Source organism: Accipiter gentilis, chromosome Z, assembly GCF_929443795.1.
Source record: "Accipiter gentilis chromosome Z, bAccGen1.1, whole genome shotgun sequence".
Classification (NCBI taxonomy): domain Eukaryota; kingdom Metazoa; phylum Chordata; class Aves; order Accipitriformes; family Accipitridae; genus Astur; species Astur gentilis.
The window spans coordinates 57793488-57819157 of NC_064919.1; the positions used below are offsets into that span (position 1 = coordinate 57793488).

The following is a 25670-nucleotide window of genomic DNA, read 5'->3' on the forward strand; positions in this document are numbered from 1 at the left end:
CCGAGAGGACAGGCTGTGGTTTGGGTCCTTCTCTTAGTCGTGGGGGAGAAGCAATATATGTCACAGCTTTTCATCCCACCACTGCATTTGGCCCACTGCCCCAATTCTGCAGAGAAGAGCTACTGTCCCTCTGCCTGTCTGTTTCAGGGCATTTTGGCTAAGTAACTAACTCCTCCTATAAATCCAAGTCATATCCACCTAGGAAGAGCAGGGGAAGGAATTGTGGTGCTTTAGTCAATATAATTTCTGGAAAAGGTGTGCATGAGGAAACAGGATCACCTTGGTGGTGCCTGCAACACTTAGCTCAGTTTGCAGTTTTGGCTGAGCCGTCAGGATTCCTTTTTGTTTGGGTTTCTCAAGCAGAAACATAATTTTGAAAAAATGCCTGCTGAATAAAAAAGCAAGAACCTTTGTGTAATGATGATTTAAAAGCAGAAATTGGCTTTCATAGAATTATTCAGAGTGAATAGAGTGAAAATATTCAAAGTTCTTACTGTTGTCTGAAACCAATAAGACACCCCTGGTTATGAAACTAGTGACTTTCCTGAAAATGCAAGCCTTGCGAAATCCTACAACTACATTATTTGAAGAGAAAACTGAATGTTTAATACCTATCCAATGTTTAATTTTCTTTTTTCTCACATATTTTAAAATAAAATCATAATGGGAAAGCAGTCCTCTTTTCAAAATTAACTCTTTTAATGTTTTTAGAAGTAAATTTGAAGTCTGGGGTGAAGCCTGAAGTCCAGACATTCACTTGGAAGTACTTCCCCTCCCTATTCCTCACACATTTGCCTCTCCCAGAGCAGTCCCCTGACATTTCTGTGGGTTTCTTGCATATCTAGTATACTGGGTCTGGCTGGCTGCAGTATAATTTCTTGATAGCAACCTCTATGGTGCTGTGCTTTGCATTTGTGACTAGGGAGTGTTGATAACACACCAACGAGAACACAGCAGCGATAACACTCCAGTGTTTTGGCTCTTGGTGAGCTGTGCTTGCACAGTGTCAAGGCTTGCTCTCCAGCACACCACCAGCCCACAAAAAACAGGCCAGTAGTTTGGGGGTGAGGAAGAGGTTGGGTGGGGACACACCTCAGACAGCTGACCCAAACTGAACAAAGGGATCCATATTGCATAATGTCGTGTTCACCAGTAAGAGCTGAGGGAAAAGCGGAGGATGCAGGGACATTTGTGTTGTTGGCATTTGTCTTTCTGAGCAACTGCTACACCTACTGAGGCCCTGCTGCCCAGGAAGTGGCTGGACACCTGCCTGCTGATGGGAAGTAGTGAATACATTCCTTATTTTGCTTTGTCTCTGCACGCAGCTTTTGCTTTTCTTATTAAACTGTCCTTATCTTGACCCAGGAGCTTTTCCATCTTATTTTCTTCCTGTGTGCTATTGAAAGGGGGGGAGTGAGAGACTGGCTGGGTGGGCATCTGTCAGCCAGCCAAGGTCGACCTACTACATTTAGGCATTGAAAACTCTCCCAAATCCAGACTGCAAGTCCACACTCTTTCTTCATTCAGCCTGCCTATGCAGAGTTGATTCTTCAATGTTGAATGAAGAAGAGGAGCTAGTCACGTAAAAGGAAAAATACTATAACCATTATTCTCTTTATTGTTTTTTCTTCAATTATAAGCACTTTAACTCTTCTCTGTTGGCCTGGTTTAGTCTTCTGGAGTCTTTTGGAAGTGGAATGGGCTTTGTTTTGCATCTTTAGCATGCACTGCACATCAGAAGTACTTCAAAAGCAAACATGTTTTTTAACATAAAGTTTTACAAACTGTAGAATAGTGTGTGGATTTCAGTAATAGTGAAATAATGACCACAGCTGACTGTAAGAAGTGCTGATTTATATCCTATTCACATTAACTTCAGGGAATTGAATCCCTGCAATTTAATGAAAATCACACCAGAATACTAAAGAAACACACAACAAATTGTATGAAGAAGAGCACATGAACACCTGCATATGACAAAAGTTTGAAAAATTACCTAAACAGCTCATAAGGCCAGGTTCTGTTTGTAAAAATTACTTATGTACTTGGGAGTTTAACTTCACTGGAAGTCAATAGGATGAAGTCCTCAAAAATTACATAATCAGTTTTGAACATTTTACTCTTACCTATACAGCACATTCTCTCTGTCAAACTAATGTAAAGATGGGTATCGCTTGATTTTTTTAGAGGTATGGAGGAGAGATACATAGATGGGATGACCAGCTTCCTAAAAAGATTTGTCTCCATCAGGACATTTGTGTGGGTTTCCACCCTTAACGAAGGTGCTTTAGCTCAGCAGAACACGCATACGTTTACCTTTTTATGCCTTTGTCCATGAACACTTCTTTCCACCCTTCAGACGGCCCTTGCAGACGGGCACACGCACCATTGCGTTGGTATGCCAGTGTGGTTTCCTGTGTCTTCACATCAGACCTTACTCTGTAGCCAACTTTGGATGCCAAACCCTGCCAACACAACAGCCTCCTCTTCACAAAGTAACAGCTGTGGTTAAGATGTCATTCTCCGTAAATCAATTTTGGCAAGGATGACGGCTAAGGGCAGGAGATGGAGTTGTCTCTATGGGGCCTAAGCCATTCAAGTGGCCTTAATCCTCCCTCTTATTACCCTGGCTTTGTGGAAGGTAGATGGACTCACTTTAACAAGATGGAATGAGCTTTTTTTTTGGTCTTTCCTTTTTGGTCACAACAACAAAAGAACTGGGAAATTCCGATTAATTAGCATGCCTTGGGCTAATGAAAGAATAAAATTGAAAGAAAAATTTCTAAAGCTTTGAGAGGAGTGGAAGCATGTAGTGACAATACAGATTTTAAATACTTGTGGCTGTTTGTATAATTTTCCCAGGGTTTGCCTCTCATTGACTTGAAGAGATAAGACTGGAAAGACAAGTGGAAGGTTTTGTTTGGACCATGATGTAATAACATTTCAGCTTTTAAGGAATCTAAATAGGCTATAACATGAAGGATGCTGATAGTGGCCTCCTCTAAAAGTCAGTTTAAATAATAAGAACCACTGTCATTGTATTATTGCAATGCACCTTACTGACCATATACTTCATAGAACAAGATTGTATATGAAGATAATGGTAGAAATTTCCAGAGAAGTTGTAGTAATCATGCAGGTGGACTTTTAAGAAGTAATTTCTCAGTCTGGAAACTGTTCTTCTAAACTGCTCTGAGGTAATCTTATATCCTGAATTGAGAAAATGCATGCTCTGCGTAAGTAAGTAAACCTTTATAGTAGAAAAAAAATGTTCTCTTAACCACAGGAGTTTCTTTTTATGAGTTGCACTTGGCTTTTGGCCTCTGTATCTTTGCAACTATTAGTTTCTTTGATCTTTATCCTTCCTTAGGGACATGACTTTCTGACTTTCTGAACTTAAGGATTTTTGACAAAACAGTCACAACTACTGAATCCAAGGTATGTTTCAGCTGTGAAGGTAGAACAACCAGAGATCAGTGCAGGAACTTTTTTAATGATGAAAATAACATGTGTCAAAAACATTTTCTTTTTCTTGACAAAGTACTTTTGTTTCAGGCAAAAAAAATCTTTCCATTGTGTGTGGAATAAGATTTGCATAATGCTTTGAGATACTGCTACTGTAGCAATTCAGACTTTGATAGTGTCTGATAGACATGCTTGAAATGTATATATCAGTTAACAAGATTATCACTTGAAAAGAGAATTGTATTTTTACTGAAAAGTTTTTTGAGGTGATAAAATATATTGATATTTAATGAAGCATGAAACTTTTAAATGAACCATGAAAGCAATAGTTAAACTAATTAACTGAGTATAAAGCCTCTTAGAATACATACGTTATGTGGGCTGTATGCTTGTTATTTCTGTTTGGTTAAACTGACAACTAGGATGATGTTCTCATATTATCTTTTAGGAGAAACAACATTAAACAATATCTTGGTTTTAGTGCAAGGAAAAAAAGAAAATTGTTTGTTTGTACTGCTCAGAAACTCAGGGACAATGCAGTTTTAAAAATTACCCTTTAGTCCATGTTAACATTTATCACCTGTTCTCAATTAGTATCACTGTTCAACAGGTTGGTGTTTATCCTTCTTTTCTCCTGCTTCTGCATTTCAGTCTCTTAAAGGAGGAACGATGCTTTTCTGAGAAGCAGTGGTCTAATACCTTGGGTTATCTGTAAAGATTTAGAAAGAGAGCCTCACATGGGATTACAGTTTAACATTCAACAAAGCCTTTATTGCATGATTTTTTGCTGAACAGATGTCTCCTGCTGGATCATGACATGCAATGCAGTCTGGCAGTGATGTGTTACAGTGCAAAGACTGAGACCTGGCCCATGCTGGAGGTAGAAAGCAACCTCCTTGCTCTTCTGTCCTCTGCTCAGGACTCCTGCACAGCTCTCGGCAGGCTTTAGTAGGGGGAAGTTGTCATAGATCATTGGAGTTAAGGCAGCATAAACCTGTTGAGAATCTGTCCCCTTACTCTTGGTGCTCTGCTGGACAGAACTAGCATCCCTGTGTCTAAGTGGGTAAAGGAGACAAAAGATCTTCCCTTTGCCTGGGGCCTGGACAAAGGAAGGGGTCTGCTTCTTTCTTCCCAACGTTACTCACTGCCCATGCAACTAGGCTCACAGGGGAAGTAAGTATAAGGTGTGCACAAGGCAGGCTGCCTCTGTGTCAGAAATTACCATGTGAACAGGGGGTGGTACGTTGCTATGCTGCTTTGCTTCTGTACATGGACTGAAAAAGTCTTTTCAGTAATGGATCGGCATGTGCCCATGGTTCCAGATACCAAAGCTCCTACTTTAGAAAGCTCCTACTTTAGAAAAGGTATTTTCTAAACCACTAAGGATATCGAGATAATAGAAATTATCTGACCTGAGCATCTTTTAATTAAAATTGAAGAAAAAAACTTAAGGAATTACTGGAAAAAATGCTAAGTATGTATTTCTAACATGAAGAAAAGCACAAATGTGCAATGAAGGTTGAACACTGCTAGATGTTGTTGTGGGAGATGAAGTGTTACAGAGCCCAGAGAATTATTTTTCTAAAGTGTTTTCTTATTGCCCCACCATAGTTGGCTGTTCTGCGTTGCAGTCAGGTGGTATCAGCAAATAAGTATTCCAACAACACTGCTGGAATCAGTCTACTTATTTTGCAGTTGAGTGCAACACCATTTAATGGGCAAAGTGTTTCCCTATAGATGTCATTTGAGTTCTAACATTCATAATGTATGAAGAAGTTTTAAAAATATTATTTTTTGGTTTGCCCCTCAAGTAATGCCACTGGCAAGTCAGTTGAAATGACAGTCCACGCTCCCACACATATACAGGTGTATGCTCTGTGTTCATTTAGGTCAGATTCAAACAGTAATTTCCCAGTGGCACTGGAACTGGAAGGTATTATCTCTAATTCCAATACAGTTCTCTTTTGTTCTTTCAAATATTTGTATATTTCTATTTTTGTTATAATAACTTTCTCTCTGTCTCTATTGTAATGGTATTTTAAGGACCTGGCCAATACTGAAATTTAAAACATGAAACTTGGGGTTTTTTTCACCTGATATTATTCACCATTAGATTAGTATCCCAGTAGAGTAATATAATACACTATTAGTAGAGTTTCTCTTGATTCATACCAGTTATTTGGGAAAAATATGAGGCTTGTACAATATTTTTATTTTTCAGACATACAAACTAAATGGTCAGGCTCTAGGTAGAAACTAACCAGAAGCTGGTATGAGTAAGTAATGCTATAAAGAAGAGGTAGCATAAACTAAAGATTTAAAGCTGTATGTTTCCTGCAATAGAAGAGCACATACTGTATATTGTCCTAACAAGGACAAAAGCAGAAGTCATCTAATGTCACTGATAATAAATAAGGAGTTACCCATGGCAGCTAAAATATTTATATTTTAGTTCAGTTAAACATTTACTGATCTGTGCAGTAGTTAACTGATAACTTCTTACTTTTTATGCAAAATAAGAATACAAAGTAGCTTTCAAAATAGCTTTTTAATAAGTGGGAGGTCTCCCTGATATAAATAAAACTGATTCAAAATTAATATGAGATATTATAAATGTCTGCAAATCTAACTGAAAATATTTGTTTTACAGTGTGTGTTTTCTGCTGGAAGTTTCCTGAACCAGACCGTTTCATAATATATTCTTAGTTTAGTCATTACAAGACTACTGTTTTCATTTGTTTAAATTTAGTGGTTAAAGTGTTCCATAGACGTAGGTGATCTCATTGCTGTCTGCTTTAAACCAGCTAAGTTAATCACCTGTGAGGTATTGTTTTCACCAGTCAGTTCTGGATAATTTTTTACCTTGGTTCCACTTGAAGAGAGACATTGTTTTTCATTGTGCTTTGTCACTCTCTTTTGTCTCACAGTAGAGTTGCTGAAAGTACATGCTTGATTACTTCATACAATGAATGGCAAAGAGCATTGGAAATTAGTGCAAGCTAATTTACCAAGTGCACTCTGATAGTGAAGAAACTGCCTTTCTGAGATTCAAAGCAGATTTCCTCCAGATTATTTTCCTTGATTGTAAAGATTAAGTCTCTGCAAACAGTTAAGAACATGGGAATTGCCAATACTAGTCAGATTAATGGTGTGTCTAAGTCGTTGTTCAGAGTGGACACTGCCAGAGGCTTTGAAGGAAATTTCTTACTAACAAGGCATTGCTAATTGTAAGTGTTAAGAAAATCATGAGCTAAGATCATACCCATGATGTTAAACTGGGGAGGTTTTGGGATCTCAATTTCAGGATTCTCTCTCTAACTATAAAGCCTTGATTTTAAAAAAAATTATTTTTTAAGAAAATAAAGGCCAAGAATCACTGTTTCAACTTACATGTAGTGTCTGTGTGGTGTAGTGTAGTTGAGAAAATACTATATTTCATAGGACTTGCAATAAGAATCATAATTTAGTTTAGTAAACTAAATTCAGTAGTTTACTTGAGCTATAGTTTAGTAGTAATCTACTTGTACCCTGAAAAATTCCAGATTGCAAGCCATACAAAAATTGCTCATAGCAAATGTAGTTTTGACTGAATTTTTGTGTAGTTCACCTACGAGCCTCAGGTGTCCCAAAAAAGACTTGGGCTCAGGGGATGATACCAGTGTGAAGAAGCCCAGATTCCCAAACAGACAAAGATTTGGGCCAATACTATGCTAACAGAGGCAAGTGGCAATCTCCCCCTGTTCTGTCTTTTGTTTTTTCCTCTTTGAAGCTCCAGTTTAACACGCTTAAAGAGGGTTTCAAGGAGCCTGATATCCACTGCCGCGCAGCTGGTGTCTCTTTCTACATAGTTGGCGTGCAATAGTGCCTCTTAGCTGGCTATAGAAACAATAGAAGAGTGGCCATCGTGTTTAAGGACAAAGAGACAAGTGCTAGCTCTCTAATAGTCACTAATAATAAGTCATTATAAAATTGGTGGAGGGGAAGCCTGAAAGGTTTGGCAGCCCCGAGGAGAGAGGTATTGGGGTATTTCCCACCTGGAAACAAGTCTCCCCAGCAAACCTTTGAGTTTGTTCAGTCAGCAGCTGCTGCGAAGCCCCTCCAACTAGGGTGCCAACAACCCCACAGTTACAGTGACACACAGCAAAGATGTACGTGGCAGCTGGGGACTGCAAAATCCAGCAGATTCACCATGTTGTGGAAAAAGACCAAATTTGTTTTGAAAAAGCCTTGGTGGCTTATGTCTAACCTACGTGAAGAATACATTGATGCAGTCTTAATTACTGCCTTGGTCTCTGTCCTCTTTAGTATTTATTGTCTTAAAATATGCTTTTTTGGGGTGTGCCCTTTTCTCCCTGTTTTGGTGAATACGGAATCCATGCAAACAAGACTGGAAGCCAATTACAAGGGAAACATTAAAACCGACTGTTTCCAAAGCTCTTAATTACTGTACATCAACGGACAGAAAATCCCTTAGGGAAATTAGCTTTTGCTCTTTTGTTGCAATTCTTTTAATTCTAGCTGTTATTCTAACAGTAACAACAGGACAGGTTTTCAGATAAGTTTAATAGCTTTCTTTCATACTGATTAATTCAGTAATTGCAGAATTTATTGATCCAAGAGGTGATTGAATTTTATCTGGTGTTTTTGGTATGTTGTGCATTTCAGAACACCAAACAATTACAACTGGTTTTGCTGTTACATGTTTTTGTTGCATTATCATTTATACATGGGAAGCATAGTTTACAGTTTCAAAGGTTTGGTGAAGTAGTTCCATTTTATAATCTGAGTTAGTTGGCAGAAGTAGACAAAGGCACTGGTTGGTTTTCAACCCATATCTGATAAAAGAAAATGTGTTTAAGTGGAAATAATTTCACATTGGACTCTGCCTCCAAAAAGTACAAGAGTGATATAAATTAAGAGAATCTCATCTGAAATTCAGTGTACCCCAAGTAGTTGTGTTTTTCTGTATTCTTTGAATGTTCTTCAGAAGTTTGTAGTAAAATATTTTTGCATGTCAAGGATGAGTAAAGCTTAGCTATTAACCAACTATAGAGAATAAACAGGGAAGATAGACAACCTAATGAATGAGGAAGTGAATGGATTAAAATATTTCCATAAAACATTTTCACTGTTTATGCTTGTTAACTATTACTGTTAGCTATTGATAAGAGGCAGTTTTGATTATGTGTAATATGTTTATTTGGAATAAATGACATCCTAGTCAAACATAGATCTTCCTGTGAGCCAGCTCAGGACTGATTCCACCTCCTCAAGTATTGTTGCCTTTATTGGACTATCTCCTGATTTATATCTTAGTGTATAAGGAAAGAAATTGTTGATCTTGCTCATTTAAAATATTAGGTCCACGTATTTTTCTTAGAATCTACAGCCTCACTCAAAACCTAACGATGTCCTCCAAAGAGGTTCCCATTTATCTCAGCTGATGTGGATTCAAGACATTAAGGAATTGCTGTTTGTCCTTTCACTGTCTGAAATTTTCAGGCTTTGGGTCATTGGTACAGGAAACCTAGACTGAGGGCTCCTCTTGCACTGTGGGTATATGCTGCCAAATGCTGATGTGGGACGTAGTCATTCTGTCAGTTCACATTTATTCAGTGCTTTTGAACACACGTTCTGATAGCTTGCCTTTTAGTAGCAGGCTCATGCCAGGTCAGATGTCCATGTTGCACCCATTTAACTTTATGCTAGATCAGATATGGTCTGCACGCATGCAGCTATCTCAAAGTCAGGATAAGTTTCCTATCTTGTGCTCTGACTTAGCTCAGCAGACTTGTGGTTGCATGCTCGCACCTGATTCAGATCGAGTTAATACTGTTCAGTGACCTGCTGGGCACAGATGAGGTATTAATGATGGTCTTTTGGCACATTTACACTGTATGAAACAGTGGATAAAATCTTACGACTTTGCTTTTCGTAGCAGTAGTCTTTCACTTCGCAACCTCTTTCAATGGTGGGAGCTGATGATAGATTAGTTCTGATAATCTGTCTCTCTTCACCCACAGCCTTTTAAGGGGAAGAATTGTCATTTTTCCCCATAACAGCAAATGTTTATCAATGATTAAAAAGAACAAAACCTTTTCCTTCCACTTCTGTATCAGAGAAATGCCCAGGCAAATATTTATCAGGACAAGAGTCTTGCATTACTTTTGTCTGTCATCCCAGTAATACAGTATCTCCAAAGAACTCCTTTTCTCACTTTTTCCTTTCAGTGACCAGTGATTAGACCATCTTTGGCCTTTGTCTTTATCCTTACACAACAAATTCTCTTAGCTGTTCTCAGCATCACTGAGGTGCTGTTTATGCACAGATAGTAAGAGCAGACCCTATAACTGAAAGGGAAACCAGGATATATTAAGGGTGCAATATTGTGTATTTAACTGGTTTGACACTACTCCCTTTTCTGCTTTTGCTTTTGGGATTTATTTTTTTTTTCTTCTGACATACAAGTTCCAAGCAGCTTAGGTTTAATCATGTATAAATAGCAATTTCACTGTATGGTTGCAGATTGTTATTTGAACTGATATATGGCCTGTCCCTAAATGAAAATCTTACAAGTGCACAGCCCTTGATTTGCTGAATATGATAAAATAGATGTTATTGTTACCGTTGAAATCTGTTGAAAGTGGCTTATGAGTAAAGGGCATTATGGTGTCATCCCAGGAAGTATCAGTATATATTTGGTACATGTTTGTGGTAGAGCTGCTTTTCTCAATGCTAAATATCAGGTTTACATCTTATTAAGTAGTCAGTATATACAGGCTCTACAAGCATTGCAACTATGTTTCAGTGTCAAAACCAGTTGGATTTCATATGTTACTAGAGCATGCTTCCCTGTCTTTTATATCCTTTGGTCAACAAAGCCTTTAGTTTTACATACTAAAGACATTTTTCTAAAAAATAGCTGACTGAACATACGTAATATACACATACATACAGGCATATGATGTAGTATTATGTATTTTATACAATGTGAATGCGTCATGTAAATTTTTAACTTCACCCCAACCAGCCTTTTGCTAAGAGGAGTAGCATTCGTATTCTTACCAAGGCAACTTACACTTTTTGCCTAATTTTTTCTGGCTGGTTCCATTTTAGCACTTTGTAACATAAAAGCAACTGCTGACTAGCACAGTGATTCAGCTTTAGTAAGTTAAAAATACAAACTGCTTCACAGGAAAGAAAATAAAATACCTTCTCTTATTCTTTTGATTTAATTGGACACCTTTAGTGAGAGCAGACAGTAATCCTACAAAGCTTAAAAGGTTTTTTTCTGGTATCCACAATGGAGTTGAGTGCAGTACAAGGAATTCTCCTTACATGTTTATCCTCAGAAATTTCCAGTCCTTCTAGCTAAATTTCAGGATGGGTTATTAAATGTTTTCTTCTTTCCTTACCCTTGAGTTTTCAGCTAGATGCTGTGTTTCACTTATGTTTCAAAGTAGTAGCAATGAGTAAGTTGCTTTTCTTAAAGGGCTGCCATATTTCAGCCTAAGGAGTACACTTTGGTGGTGGATCATGTAACATCTGTATACGAATTTACAAACCACTTAGGATTGCAGTGGACTGAGAATCATGTATGTGTTTCTCACATATATGTGAGATATTACTAATTAGTCAAAGAGAAGAATAATTTGAAAAGAAGGCACAGACCTCTGGAAGAGGAATAAACATATCTATATTATCTCCTCTTTTTTTTTTCTTAATAAAAGCTATAATTTGAAATTTCTAGTGTGAATTGCAAATTTTTAAGATAATCCTGTTTGATCTGGAGGAGATTGAAGGATTTGGATTTTCTTCCTACAATTATGAGAGCCATAAATACCTTAATGTACTTCTTTGTGAAGTTCGCAACCCATTTGAACATCCATGAGTAAAACTAGTATGTGAGTTGTACAACCAAATCAGAAGTAGGTTTAATAGAAAATAGATTAAATTGAAGTACTTTTCACTATTTGTCTTGATGTTGCTATCCTGCTTTGAAGAGTAGTCTGAATGCAGGGAAGCAGCTAGAAATGTGAATCATGTAATTATTAATTTCCAGGTGTGATGAGAATTTGCTAGATATCCAACAACTTCCATCTTATGGCGTACATTTTAACTTTTTCATCTTGATGTGTTTTAGTGGAGGGAATCTTGTAAACCACCATCTGTGACCTAAACCAGAATATGAAGTACACAGAATTTTGCAGATATGTCCCACTTGCCAGCTACCTCTGTAATCATCTCTTGCTAGTGTGTAATAGCCATCAGTCTGAGTCATGGCAACAGTGACTGAGAGGAGATTGTGGCCTTTTAAAGAAAGTCCAGAATGCTTCTCTGCTTGATCCACCTCAAATTCCTTTCCCCAGACCTCTGAGGAGTTCTGGGTTCCAGCTGTAACTCTCTCCTGTCAGGGAAACTATGCAGCCTGTGCACTTTGCCACACCAGACCTATTGCAGGGGTTGCAATTTGCATGCATGCCTGCAGTCCCTTTGCTTTTTGGATGGCTAGTGGTAGGAGTGATGGAAGGGCTTGCAATGGCTTGGAGCTGTGGTGTTTGGTAGGATTCAAGGCACAGTGGTGTTCCTGCAGCCTCCTTGGGTTCTCTCTTCCCACCTTCAGAGAAAGGTATGCTTATGGCTTGTCTGTCCTTCAGCTGACAGCTGCACTTTTACCTGTACTCTTCCAGAGGTGGTGTTTTTTCTGATATTTATCCATGATGCCTGGTCTTTAGTTTATGTACTTCAGCACACTTTTTAGATGTGCATAGTTTATTAATTCCCCTTTAGCATATTGCTTTTTGTGTTTGTAGAAGTTTGCACAATCCTTGTATTGGTCCCCTGTTTTGTCCTCATCAGAAGATACGCGGTTCCAGTCAGTTTTCCTGCTTTGCAAAGGGATGTGAGTACTGTGGCCCTATCATGGGTTCATGGGAGATGAATACTAACTCGCCTTGTTTATTTTTAGGAGGTCTTGGTTATGGACCCCAGTGCAAGTCTATTGGAAAAGGCAGCTGCAACAATGTCATATTCACCAGCCATCCCATGCCGGTTCAACAGCTGGGACCTGTTTCACCTCCGGCTAATCAGGTTTCAATAGCATGCAACCAGATCAGCCCTGTCTTGCAGAGGTCTATGGATGCTTCCAGCCTGAGCGCTTCTCCATCAGATACAAGGTCCTGAGTTACTTTTTGATATTCAGTACTTTAAAAAGAGGATATTTTAATTCTCCTGTAATTTAAATGCAACTTTTCTGATGATTAAAATGGCCTAAAGGATGCTTTGTTATGCCACAGGAAATTTAATTCAACACAATTTAATTCACATCAGCTGTAATCATACTGTTTGGATCATTCAAATCATGGGTGAAGTTTGGCCACACATTTTCTATGTTTGATAGGGCTTTTTTGTTAGATAAAGATTTTTATAGTCACTTAACTATATTTTTGTACTAAGGACAGGAAGTGTTATGGAGGATGAAAGCAGAAATAGTCCACGTTACATCTTCAGGGGCAGTGACCTGTTTTAAGCTTACCATAGCGCTAAGAGTGTTACGTTGGTGCCTGTCAAGTAACACTAATGTCAGACAAAATAAACTTAAATGCTCTGCTAAAGTTCCTCTCTCCTCATCAAATATCTTTGCTTTCAAATTGTTTACATAAATAAGTTAATCAGATCGATTGTTCCCAGTCTGCACTGAGCCAGCAGTTAACTTTATCTGTGTTAGACTTGTGTCCCTGAAAACTTGTACATTTTCCTAGCTCTGGCGGATAGTTTAATAAAATCTATGGCCTCTCCCTGCAAATGTTGCCTTTTTATATCACTAAAGCACAGATAAATATTTGTTAATTAATTTTTAAATGCTTAAATAACTTTTGAGATTATGACTATGAGTATTGTCAACAAACATGAACAAAGTGAAAACAGTTGTTTGACAATGTCCATACAAATATATTAAGCACATCCCTGGATTTTAGTTAAACATATAGTGAGAAAACATTCTGGTGCGTTATTTCAGAAGCTACATTCCCACTTCAGTAGATGTGACTCTTGCAATAGTTGCCTGCTGAGTTGAAATGTAACTGTTCTTATATACAAAAGGCCATAAGAGTCTTTATTCTCAAAACAGTTTACGTTTTACTATATCACTTTATTACAAGCCAAGGAACGTTCTTGAAATAATTATAATTGGTATTATGTAACGGGAAGAAAACCTTGCTCTACTCTAATAGAAGATAATTTGTGACATTTCTGTTACTTCAGTTGTGAAGACTGAGTCCCCCAGGACAATTTGCAAAATTAATTATGCTTCCTATGTAAATGTGTCAGGGAAAAGCATTCAATGATGAGATGATGACAAATGACAAATCCAGAGACATGCCTTTGAGACAAAACAAAACTGATGATTGTATAAAAATATCATAAAGTAATTTTTACTTACTTAATAAGTTTTAGGTGTGCCTGTATGGTTCCAAACACTGTTATTTTTATCTGAATGTGTGGTTGGGTGTACTATGTCAGTACTGAGTTATACATTTTTGTTTTTATTTTAAAGAAACATTTACTAAGGGTGAACTGAAGTTGAAACTCTGGCAGAATTAGGCTGTAGTGTCCCTAGAGTCTCTTTTAATGATTTATCAATGAAGATGTTATAAAATCAGTTTATAACACAAAGAATGTCCATTTCAGCAATTTTGCCCTCAAATTGACAATTTTATAGGGCAAAACAAGTTTTGAGTCAGATTTTAATTCACAGATTCTTGAAACACTTTTTTTTTTTTTTTTTTTTTTAATTGCTTCAGCAATAAACTGCGTATGCCTAAATTGCTTGCCTAAGCTGACTCCATAATCCTTTATGGGCTGAGAGCCTTCTCTGGATTGTTTCTCTCAGGCATCATGATCTGTGCTCTGGCAGCTCAGTCCAAACCAGATTATTTGCTGAATTTACCCAAACCAGACTTGTGCTGACTTTTACTAATGGAAGAAAGAAAAGGAGTTTTGCTGCTGATAACATCAGATTTTGGTATATAGACCGTGAGAGATAAAACCTTCCCCAACTTTTTTAAGAGTTCCCAAAAACTTTTTCGGATCATTCAGTTACGCTGCTTGAAACCAGATGTAATACTGCCATTTACTTTGATGTAAGTCAGCAAAGGACCTAGGAAAGAGCAAAGGGTTCTTGGTTAGTAAAACAGAAGACCATGCAAAAAAAGATGAGAAAACATAGTTTTCACTCTTCCATGTTTTGCTTTAAGATTCTGGGTTATACTTGACACTGTAGCCTCTGTACACAGAGGGAGAAAAGAAAGTAATTGCAGGAATCTCTTGTAAATGTTCATAAAAGATCTGGTCCAAACTCAAGCTGGTTTAGATTATAGTAAGCAGACGTGCCGATTAATACCATCTGAGAATCTGGCGCAGTGGTATAGCTGGCCCTTCATTTTCATATTAGGTATATTTATTTTCCCCCAGAAAACTACTTAGTCACAAAGGGGGCTGGGTTTTACAGAATTTTTGTTGTTGTTTTGGGAGCTGGAATCTTTGTTACTTTTGAATGTAGAGGCTTAAATGAGAACCAAACTTCTTCAGATTATCTGGCTCTTACTTATTGTATACTTGAAATTCTGGGCCAACTTTTTATTTTTTCCTGTTATGAGACTTTTAAAATGCAGTTTTTCTTCAGCTTCACTGATGAGTATGTCCCTTTGTGTTAGGCATTAATAGCTTTTTGAGTGACACTGGTCCTACTATGCATCTGATTAAAATTCCTGACGTTATAAAAATAGACTTGTTGTATTGATGGGTTTTTTTTCCCTACTTATAAAAGAGAAAATGAAATTTTAAATAATCAAACTGGTAAAAAGAACCCTATTTATATTTTCCAGATATAAATAAATATAGCCTGGCATGGAAAAATCAAACCTTACTTATTCTTCTTGCTCTGTTGAAGATTGTATTTGGAATTACAGCATACTAACATGATTTAACTGCCCTATAATGAACTATGCTTTAACAAAGCCCATTGATAACAGACCCAACAGACTGAATCAATTTTTTTCAGAAATAATTGTCCCTTTACATCTAAATCTTACACAAGATTGACCTGATATAGCAATCCCATTTTTCTCATTTCTCTCAATGCAAATTGTAGTCAACGTGTTAATTGTGCTTTTCTTCAGTGCTCTGTTTTCAAGGTCCCATTTAAACCCCAATGGAGTAACATCACCTCCATAACAGTACCCTATACTGACATTCAATCTGAACAGGATGTTTCTTGTTCTGATACAGCAAATCAGTCATCCATTACAAAGCAAGTATCATCTTGAACAAAAGACCATTTACCCATCTATCCCATAGGTCACCACAGCAAGGCTGGGTGATATTTAAAGCTATGTTTTTGCTGCTTGTGAGCTGTCTCAGTGCGCAGACATAGCACCTGCAAACCTCTCTCCCTAAGTCTGTGCCAGACTTCCCCTCTAGACAAAAAAAAGGCTGAGGGGACAGCCACAGTGCCCTGAGCACCAGTTCCTCTCCTCCAGCTCTTCGGCAATGACTGGGCTGTGTTCCTGCAGCATGATTCAGCCCTTAAACTAAAGTCACTGCAAACCGACTTTTCTTACTTCATGTTGGTTGACTCTCAAGTGCTGGAAAATGCTGTAATATTAACAAGTAGGAAAAAAACCTCATCACTGAGGGAGTGCTCATGTGGTGGGCAGAATAAGATAACAAAGACACACTGATTTTGCAGCTTTAACCTCTGTGGTTAGAACTTAGTGTGGAAAGCTATATACATTTTCTTGCCTGAATGACTTCACCTAGTGTTTTTATATATTCTTTCAATGTCACTGATCTAACTGATCTCAGAGGTGAAAAGTTGATTTACCAAGCAAAATCATGGAAATTTGGTAAATATTGCCATATTAACTGGAAATATCTGCAGAGCCATTTTTAGGATCTGTTCTTGCCCTCTTGGGTTGACTGCTGTTGTTTTAAATAGGATTCAGATCCCCAGTTTTAGCCTACCACCATTTCTTAAATTAAGTAGTTTCATGTATCTCCACTGAAGCTGCAGTCACTGCAGCAGGGCTGTGGTGCAGACATATGATGCAACTATGAGCCTTAACAGATCTGTCCCATGGATCCATGTTTCCTGTAGCAGTGTCTATAAGAAAATCTTGCAAACTCAGAGGCAACTGCAGTATTGCTTTCCCTGAGTAGACATCAAAATTTGCTTCCGTATTAAAAACAAAGAAACAAGTAAAATAGGTGGAAGTGCCTCCTTGAAGGTGCTTGCTGCAACTGTGTCTGTATCAAGAAAGAGATGAGATTTGTTTTTATTAGTTTATGATGCATACTTTCTCTTTTACATTTTTGAGGTTTGTAGCAACATAAATCCACTTGGCCTCTACCCAGCATTTGCAGCCATGAATCAGGGACCCTGATGTCCCTGTATTTCCTTTTTATACCCTTCTGTAGAAAACAATATTGTTAAGAGCTTATGAGTTCTTTTTTTAAGCTACCCATAGGACACTTGCAGCGTAAACACATTTCATAATATTTCTGTGAAAAAACAATGAAAACAGCAAGATTAGACTTTCATCAAAAATTTTGATTGCTGACTTGGAGGCAGCTACATCATCAAATCAAAACTAAATAAACCCCTTCAACCAGTTCTTCTACATTATTCATTTATTTTGTTTGTTTTGTAAAGTTAGATATTATCTGTATTTATAAACTTGAGCTATTTCGGTAGAGAATACTATTTGTATGCATTACAATTAGCAAAGTCATTCAGGTTAAATATTTATTCTTTATAAATCAGTTTTTTTTCTGTTCTTTGCCAGCAAAAATAATAGTGAACTGAAATCAATATGAGTTTCATACAAGGCAGGAGCATAGTTCCTCAGCTTCAGAAGCCCAAACATATTTACACCAGTTGATGAAAAAATTTGCATTGTTTTCTGCAGTGAAGTATTATGAACCTTTGCAGCAACTTTTCTTCAAAATCTTGCCGTTTTAAAGTTGGTTTCCTAAGTGACCTTGTTACGTATGTATTGCCTGTATATGCCTGCTGGTACATTAACTGAGAATGCTAAAGTTGAGTACCCCAAATTAGGGCAAACTTTTCTCACCTGTAGCGTTTCTTTAATCTTATGTGTGTGTGAAGATAGAAGAACCACTGCTGCGTTGTCTAACTGCTTAATTACTTTATTGTGCCTTTATTCCAGGTCACTCTTGTCACGTGAGTCTCTGGCCTCTACAACGTTAAGCTCGTCAGAAAGTCAGTCCACTTTGAGTGTTAAGCAAGAGTGGTCACACGCATACAGGACACTTCCTTCTGTTCCTCCTGACGAAGGTTTACAAAATGGCAGTGAGCTGGGGGACTTACTAAATTTTTCACCTGGAACATCTGCGTCCAGTAACTGCGTCTCTAACTCGTTACCGTCCTACTTATATAGCGTGGAAAATAAGCATTCCCCTTACTCTAGTCCTTGCCATTCCTCAGCCCGGTCTCAATCAGCCCACTCCAAAAAGAGAGCACTCTCTCTGTCTCCTCTGTCTGATGGCATTGGGATCGACTTCAGTACAATCATCTGTACGTCCCCCACCTCTCTGGTGGCCTACATCAACAGCCCTAGGACACCACCAGCAAACGTCTCCCCACAGCCTGAGGTCTATGGACATTTTTTGGGAGTGAGAGGAGGCTGTATACCCCCAAATTGCTCTATTCCAACTGCCCAGAAAGGCCTTCTCATGGCTAATGGCAACGTCACCTTCCCAGGCTGTGTTGAGAACGGGGCTGGTGACTACCAGCGGATGCAGCAGCTGGAGCAAGCCAGCTTGCAGATGGCTGCCACAAGTAACATGTTGATCCACCAGGGTGTGCCACCCATGGACAACCAGGTGGTGGGCGTCCTGAAAAATGGACGGCCGGATGACTTCTCAGGCTGTACAGTGGACATGCCTCCTCCACCCCTGCTGCCGCCGCTTCCTCCACAAGGACCACCCCCACCATACCATGCTCACCAGCACCGGCTCCCGCACAGCCTCCCCAGTCGCATTCACCCGCTGCCTGTGCCTCCTTCTGCCCCAGGCTGCCTGCTTGATGAAGATGGTGAGCTAGATGATTTCCATGGCAAGCATGGCTGTTGCTGGGTTGACTGCGGTGCACTGTATGACCAGCAAGAGGAACTTGTGCGGCACATAGAGAAGATCCATATAGACCAGAGGAAGGGAGAGGACTTCACTTGCTTCTGGGCAGGGTGCCCACGAAGGCACAAGCCGTTTAATGCCCGTTATAAACTGCTGATTCACATGAGAGTCCACTCAGGAGAGAAGCCAAACAAATGCACAGTAAGTCTGAATTCTGTCTCTCTCACCAATAAAAGGCTCTATATTACTCATGAAAATATAGAGAAGTTGTAATTCTGCCTTTGTTTTTCCTAGTTAATGGTGTGCTTTTTTAACTAGTCTGTGTGAATGAATGACTGCTGCATCTTTCCACCTAGATGGAAAACAAAGCTATTCTTTAATTTTATATGTCCCGACAGATAGGATTAGAGAAAATTTTATTTTCTAAATTTATGAACTTTTACTTTAGACTGCAAAAGTGACGCGGTAGACTGTCATAAAGCAAAACTTAAGTACCATCCTGCATGAAGGATACGTGCAGGAAAAGTGCTGCTGAACAAATGGCACAATTTATCCTGAAATACTGTTGCATTGTGTTACTCCTTTTTGACTTGAGGAATTTTCAGGGTCTTCCATAATGTTACCATGAGAAACTAAGAAGAGTTGGGTATTTTTTAAAGCAGTTGTTTGTTTTATTACTAACCAAAGACAGACCCACAGCCCTGTTTCCATGAATACAGTAGGACTAAAACACGTAACAGTTTCGCTGTTTCTAGCTGTGAGCGTTCAACCCCCAAAGTCATGTTTTTCTTGCTGTTTTAATTAGGGTCACTGCAAGTCAGTTTCACACATATGTAATCACATGGGGTAGCAATCTAGCCAGTAAAACCTAGAATCAGTTTATGTTTAGACTCCAGTGAACCATCTATGATCTCTGTAATTTAGATTCTTGATTGGCCTTACATATAGTCTGGATTTTGGATGATGATTAGCTTACCCTTATTAAGTGCGTTTTGAGTATCAGCAGAAAGCAGCCTCACCACTGCTGTTTCCAGTGCTCAGCACAACTTAACAAAACAATGAATGTATAATTTCTAGGAATAACTGCTGATTATTATTCACTTGAAAAACAACGTATTTGTTTATATGTTGTGAAATATAAATTGGTGGTAGGAATCTAATTCAGTGTGTGCCTAGTTGAATAATTTTCTTAATATGCTGCAGATGTTTGTTTGTTCGGTAGACAGAGGAAAATTTTTTGTTTCACTTTCGCTACTTCAAAGGGCCAATCTCCTTCAGGGAGAGCAGATATGTTCCCAGATTTCTCTCTTGAATTTAAAGGACCTGGTAGAGATTGTGTCACAATGCTAGGAAGACTCTTTATCCTTCCCTTTTGTCACACCAGAGCCTGAACTCTGGCTCTCTGCTGAGGTTTGGTTTTTTTTTTTTTTAAATTTCATAATATTCTCTTTCCTGCTCTCCAGATATATTACCATTAATTTCAGTTCCTCCTCAGGGATTTCTCATCAGCTTTGTGGGGAGAGAGAGAAGGAGAAAAAAGAACCATTAGGAGTCAAGAAAGTAATTTTTCAAGGGAATAGCAAATGGAAAAAAAGAGATGGAGACAGACATCAGCAGATGAGTGAGAACAGATGACTATATGAAGAAAGAGGGCAGGAATGGTGGAAGAGCACTGGAAAAAGAATAATGCGAGTACCCAGGGTCTTTCTAGTAGGAGAGTTACAATGAGGGATCCGGTAAGATTGGGGAAAACATTGTTAGTAGCACTCTGTACTCCCTGCCCTGCCTGTTTAGAAAGGGTGCTTACAGTGACCTTCTTATGAGTATGAGGCCTCCTTGAGGAGTCCTTAGCTTTGAAGGAATCATCATTCACTGATGACAAATATGTTAATGTTTACATGGATAAGGTACTTCATTTGATAACGTTTTTGAGATTACTAAACCTAAACTAAAATGTGTGTCAAGTCATGCTGTGTCACAAAAAAAATGAGAGGCGTCTATATGAGCTTCTCAAAGAGTGATTGCTTTCATAAACATTAAAAAGTGTGATTAATTTTGCTGAACTTCAGCAAGTATTGCTGGATAGAGCCAAGTGAAGTTTGCATATCAGAAGCAGCAGCCACATGTGTAGAAGTCTAATGAATTGCAAAAATACTCAGGGTGACATGATAACCCCTATACCGTCAGTGTAAATCTGGAACATAGGCCCCCTTTCTTGGGACAAGCATGCAGAAATGGCATTCTTTAGCAGGGTTTGAGTGAAACAGCTTGCTGCTTTCTTCCTTTAGCATTTCACAAATGGTGTGAATTTGGAAAAACCTATTTGGCTTTCTAATGTCAGGGGAGCCATGGTCTGGAAGTCTCTCATATTTAGGAAACTGTACTTCAGCCAGACTTCATACCTTTCTCATCAAGCAGTGAAATTTACAATCATATCAATACAATTTAACATTTTAAACTGAGATTTTAAGTGAGGTATTCGGGAGAACACTTTGGGCAAGATAATAATGAAGTATTATTCCTGTAATTAACAAAAAATCATGCAAAAGAAATCTGAAACTTTTCAGCAAACCTGTATGAATTTATGCATTTAAGTGAGAAATCAAAACAATCCCTTCATGATCTTTATTTGTCCACCTAGGGTCTTTCTGTAATTTATTTTCTGGTTTTACATGTAGGATGCCTCTTCCTCTAAAATAGTTATCAAGTAAAGGTCTTATGTCCACTGCAGTTTGCACACTAGTCAGAGGCAGTCTAGTAGACCAAACAGGGAAGGAAGAATGCCACATACACATCTATTATGTGAACCAACCAGATTTACTACAGAGAGCATAGCAGAAGTAATAGGTCTTAATGTAACATATCAAAACATCCTATAATCAAAGACAGCCAGTTACACTAGTCACCTTAGTGACATCATACACTAGTCATTGTGTGAGCGTTTTATGTGTTGATGGTTCCTAACATTTTGCAAGAGACAATCTTCTCATTAAGCATATATTGCAATGGGTGCTAGTCGGTATATTTATCATGCAGTACTTGTTTCTGTGCAGCTGAGTGTTGAAAGTGTATTATTATATACTGTGTTGTGTATCCCAGTGGATTGCTGTGAAAGTTCAGCAAGCTTTACAAGGTTTTAGTAATACAAGATCAAAGTTACTTCTAAGTTGCATTATTGTAACACTAATAGAGATAATGCGGAATCAGATGCACCGCTAATCATAAGCTGAACTTGATAATATAATCTTAATATTCTCTGTTATTGTTCTGTGATGATGAAATCATATATTTGAGAAGAGACTTGAAGGACAGCTAGGACTGCAGTACTGGCTGTGCTTATAGTTAAAATCAGAGCAAAATAGAGTATTCCTTTGACCTCAGCATTTGTTTTGCCACATAAGGACTAGTTTCTATTTATCTATGTAACAAAAATTTGAAGTGATAAACTATAGCTACAAGCGATACTCTAGTCATTAGTTCCTTCTTGTTCTGGATGAGCAGTCTTCTTTGATTCTGGAAGATAAAGTGTTATAGGGTGAGTATTAGTAAGATAGCAGCACATGAAAACAAGTGATGATCATGATAAGCAGATCCAAACTTGAAGTCAAGCATTTTTAAGGTCAAAAACTCAGAACATAACTTGTCGCTCTGTACAAAGGTAAGTAGGGTGGAGTGGAAAATAATTGCATTCTGATCGTGATAGATTTGTTTTGTATTGTTGTTTTTCTGTGAATCAGGCTCTTTTTTTTCCAGCGTTATGTGAATTTGCTGCCAAAGCTGCATGTTCAGATTAGGTCTTGGCAATTTGTTCCAACATACTTTCTCTGTGTACTGAAAAATCATGGTGTTATTTTTCACTCCTGCACATTTTTAGAAGATTTGTTCTTATTCTAAAAAATGCACTTTGATTTTAAAAAGCATTAATTTCATAGAGTCCTGCATTTTCTTTTATATTGGAAGCCAAAGTAGGTGAGTATGCTTGGCCTTGCTTTATTACATAGAAATTCGTGAGGTTGAAGAGTACCTGTATGCAAGAGGCCTCACCTGAAGTTGACTTGTTTGGAATAGGAATTCATTAAATAGCTATTAAAATGTATTGGGCTCCCTTACAGTTCATTAAAACATCTTTCAGGTTCTATTTCAACTTACTGCATCTGGAATGCATTCTTCTTTTCAATGACCTGGTTTAAAGACTAAAAAAAATTATTCATGACATGTTAATATATATTTAGTGTCTATTCCTAAACTTCTTTATATGAAGTAGGTATGGCAGGTTCAAATGTGTTGCATTTATTAATCTATGCATTAGCTTGTACTTTGTAGGAATAAGTTAAAGAAGAAATAGGTGAATGAAAAATATATGTTGAAATGCAAGCAGTTAGTATGCCAGTAGTTAAGATAAAATCTGTAATGTTTGCCAGCAGTTACCACACAATGATATCTAAGATTCCCTTAGATTTCTTCTGGATCAGAAAAAAAGAGAATTCCCAGTGGCTGTGGAAACTCCACAGCAGCAGTTGGCAAATGCTGATCTTTTGCTCTCTTTGGCTGTACCTGTGAGCTTATTTATTTTCTACTCAGTGTTCGTTCCTTCTTTTGTAGTGAGTATTTTTGTACTTTTCAAGTTCAGCTGCAATAAAAGGTACTTAATTAGCCTTATTGTCATGCTATGCAAACAATAAACTTAAAACATTTATTCTGGTGTAAATAGCAACAGCACGTTGTTAGAGATCTATTTCAGGCTCTCTGTTTGCAGTTTTGTTCAGGTACACTAAGAATGCTTCCCCTTTTGAAACTGAATTCAATCTTTTTGCTTTCTGTAAGTTCTGAGCTATGCTTCAGCACAATGCCATCACTATTTTAAAGTATGGGATAATAATACATATACTGTACTTTTTATCACAGCTGCTTGATGTGATTTAAACCGATAAAATTGCTAGTATTCCTGTCAGATTTGAAACAACATCCATTTAACATCTGCTAAATATCTGAAATTATCCCACAGCGCATCAGTCTACTAAGCACATAAAACAGAAGGTATGGTTAAAAAAAAAAAAACCATAAAACTTAAAACGCTTATATAATGCTTCTTTGAGACATGAGTAAACATCTTTAGGTGAGCATGAGTATTTGGATAGATGTGTGTGTGCTATTTGAAGAACATGTGCTTGGAAGATTGTGTTCAAGATGAAATTTTGATTAAAAACAGAAATGGATTCTATAAAAATGATTGGGAATGTTTTTCCATCTTCACACTTCAGCAGTGTGCCTTCATACGGTGTGTTACATATGGCCTGTACTATGTATTTTATGTACAGGACATGCCACTGTTTCTTGATGATACGAAAGACCATATCAAATCTTATACTGCACTGAAGTCTTGACAAAATAGAAACTATAAAAATTTTTGTATTTATTTTTGCTTATATGCTTGCAGAAGAATTTTTCACTACGCTAAAGTAGAAATTGAGCATCTAGTCTTACTGTTAAAAGAACAGTAATTTAATTGTAGAGTCAAGTTACTGAAAGTTAGAAAACATCAATTTCATAGCTGCCTGTTGCACTTTTTTTCCCTAATTCAGTAAACTAACTGAAACACAACTACCATGGAAAAGGCAGAGATGTGTGAGTAATTAGGCTATATCATGGTGTATAGACATAGAAAAGCTGAGTTTTAATTTGCAACCATAAAGCTAAGACTTCCTAACTCTCACAAGTTTGTGCAGTCTTAGTAACCCACTGATTTTGGTTATGAAGTTTTAGCTGTTTAAAGGACAAGCAAATTATTAATCGTGAGTGTGCCTCCACAAACAGCTCAAACTCATGTAATCGCATCAGACGGCATCTAGCCCAAGCTAATAAATCTTACCTCTCAGCAATCATATTAATGCTCTTTTAATATTATTCTTTCAGTGTAAAATACATAATGCATCCATAGTTCAAAATGAAATGATATGTGCTTTTCCTGTGGCTGCTTAAGATACACAACTTCCACTTGAGTTCAGTGAGCATCTGAAGTCTTGTGGTATCTGAAGTACTGACCTTTAATATCAGAGTATCTCTTTATGCTTCAAAAATGCAAAGCAAACTCCTTTCTACATTTAGATGTAGAACTAGTGACAGTGAAAAATGATAGCCAGAGAACCATATTTTATGTTACAGAGTAATATTTATGAAACCTCTAATTTTATTCTTGTTCTTCTAATGAATAATTTGATTTTCCTGTTAAGTGTTTGAACCAGCTTATCTTGCCTTTTGACTTAGATATTTGGAAAATTTAAGACAGTTTTTTAATGAACTTTTTCAAACAGGCATCTTTTTAGTTTCACTGTAATCCAGAACATGACTGTGAAGTATCCAATAATAACAGTGAACATTCCTAATTGCACAAACACTTATGTTTGTGTGGAAGAGTTTCTAATTTATTACCTCTTTGTGCTTATGGATAGGCACAAATATTATGTTTTATTTATTTTCATTTCCCTGTAGCATGATTTTAGTGGTACATTTTTGAGATTTTATTTCATTGCTGTATCAAACTATAACTAAATGGTAAGCTAAAAAAATGAAGCACTTTTAAAAATTTCATCTATTTGAAATGTGGAATCCTAAATCTAAATTTGTATCTGCCAAAATTTCCGTTACAGAAAATTTAGAGGTTGGTCTTTGGTTTTGGTTTTAAACTAGAAAATTACTTGAACTCAAAGCTGGGGGACTAATGCTAAGGTTGTAGTTCTGGAGCACGTCTGTGTGAAGTATTTGGAAATTGGATTACTCTCCGAGCCGTAAAATCTTTTTAGATAGCTTCTGCACTTTTCTGCCAGTTTTACTTTGCATTTTCAACATCCCTGTTTGATTGATGGCTGGACCTGTATCAGGAACAGAGTGAGTAAACTATGAAGCTTTCCAGTTACTGATAGAAAAGCCTAACAATTCTCATGGGAAAACAGAAAATGCAAGTTATGATAAAGTCACAACAGAAACAGACAGGAACCATTCCCAGAAAACACGATTCTGTTTTAAAGAAAGGAAAAGAGAAGTAGAGGGAACTA

General features: G+C 37.6%; 1 protein-coding gene across 1 annotated transcript in view; it reads left to right on the top strand.

Moving 5' to 3' along the window:
* The window catches only part of GLIS3 (GLIS family zinc finger 3), a 178544-nt gene that overhangs the window by 26760 nt on the left and 126114 nt on the right, over nt 1–25670 (top strand). The window contains exons 2-3 of the mRNA XM_049796257.1: nt 12434–12641; nt 17694–18819. Coding sequence (XP_049652214.1) covers nt 12434–12641; nt 17694–18819 — 1334 coding nt within the window. The remainder of the gene's footprint in view (nt 1–12433; nt 12642–17693; nt 18820–25670) is intronic.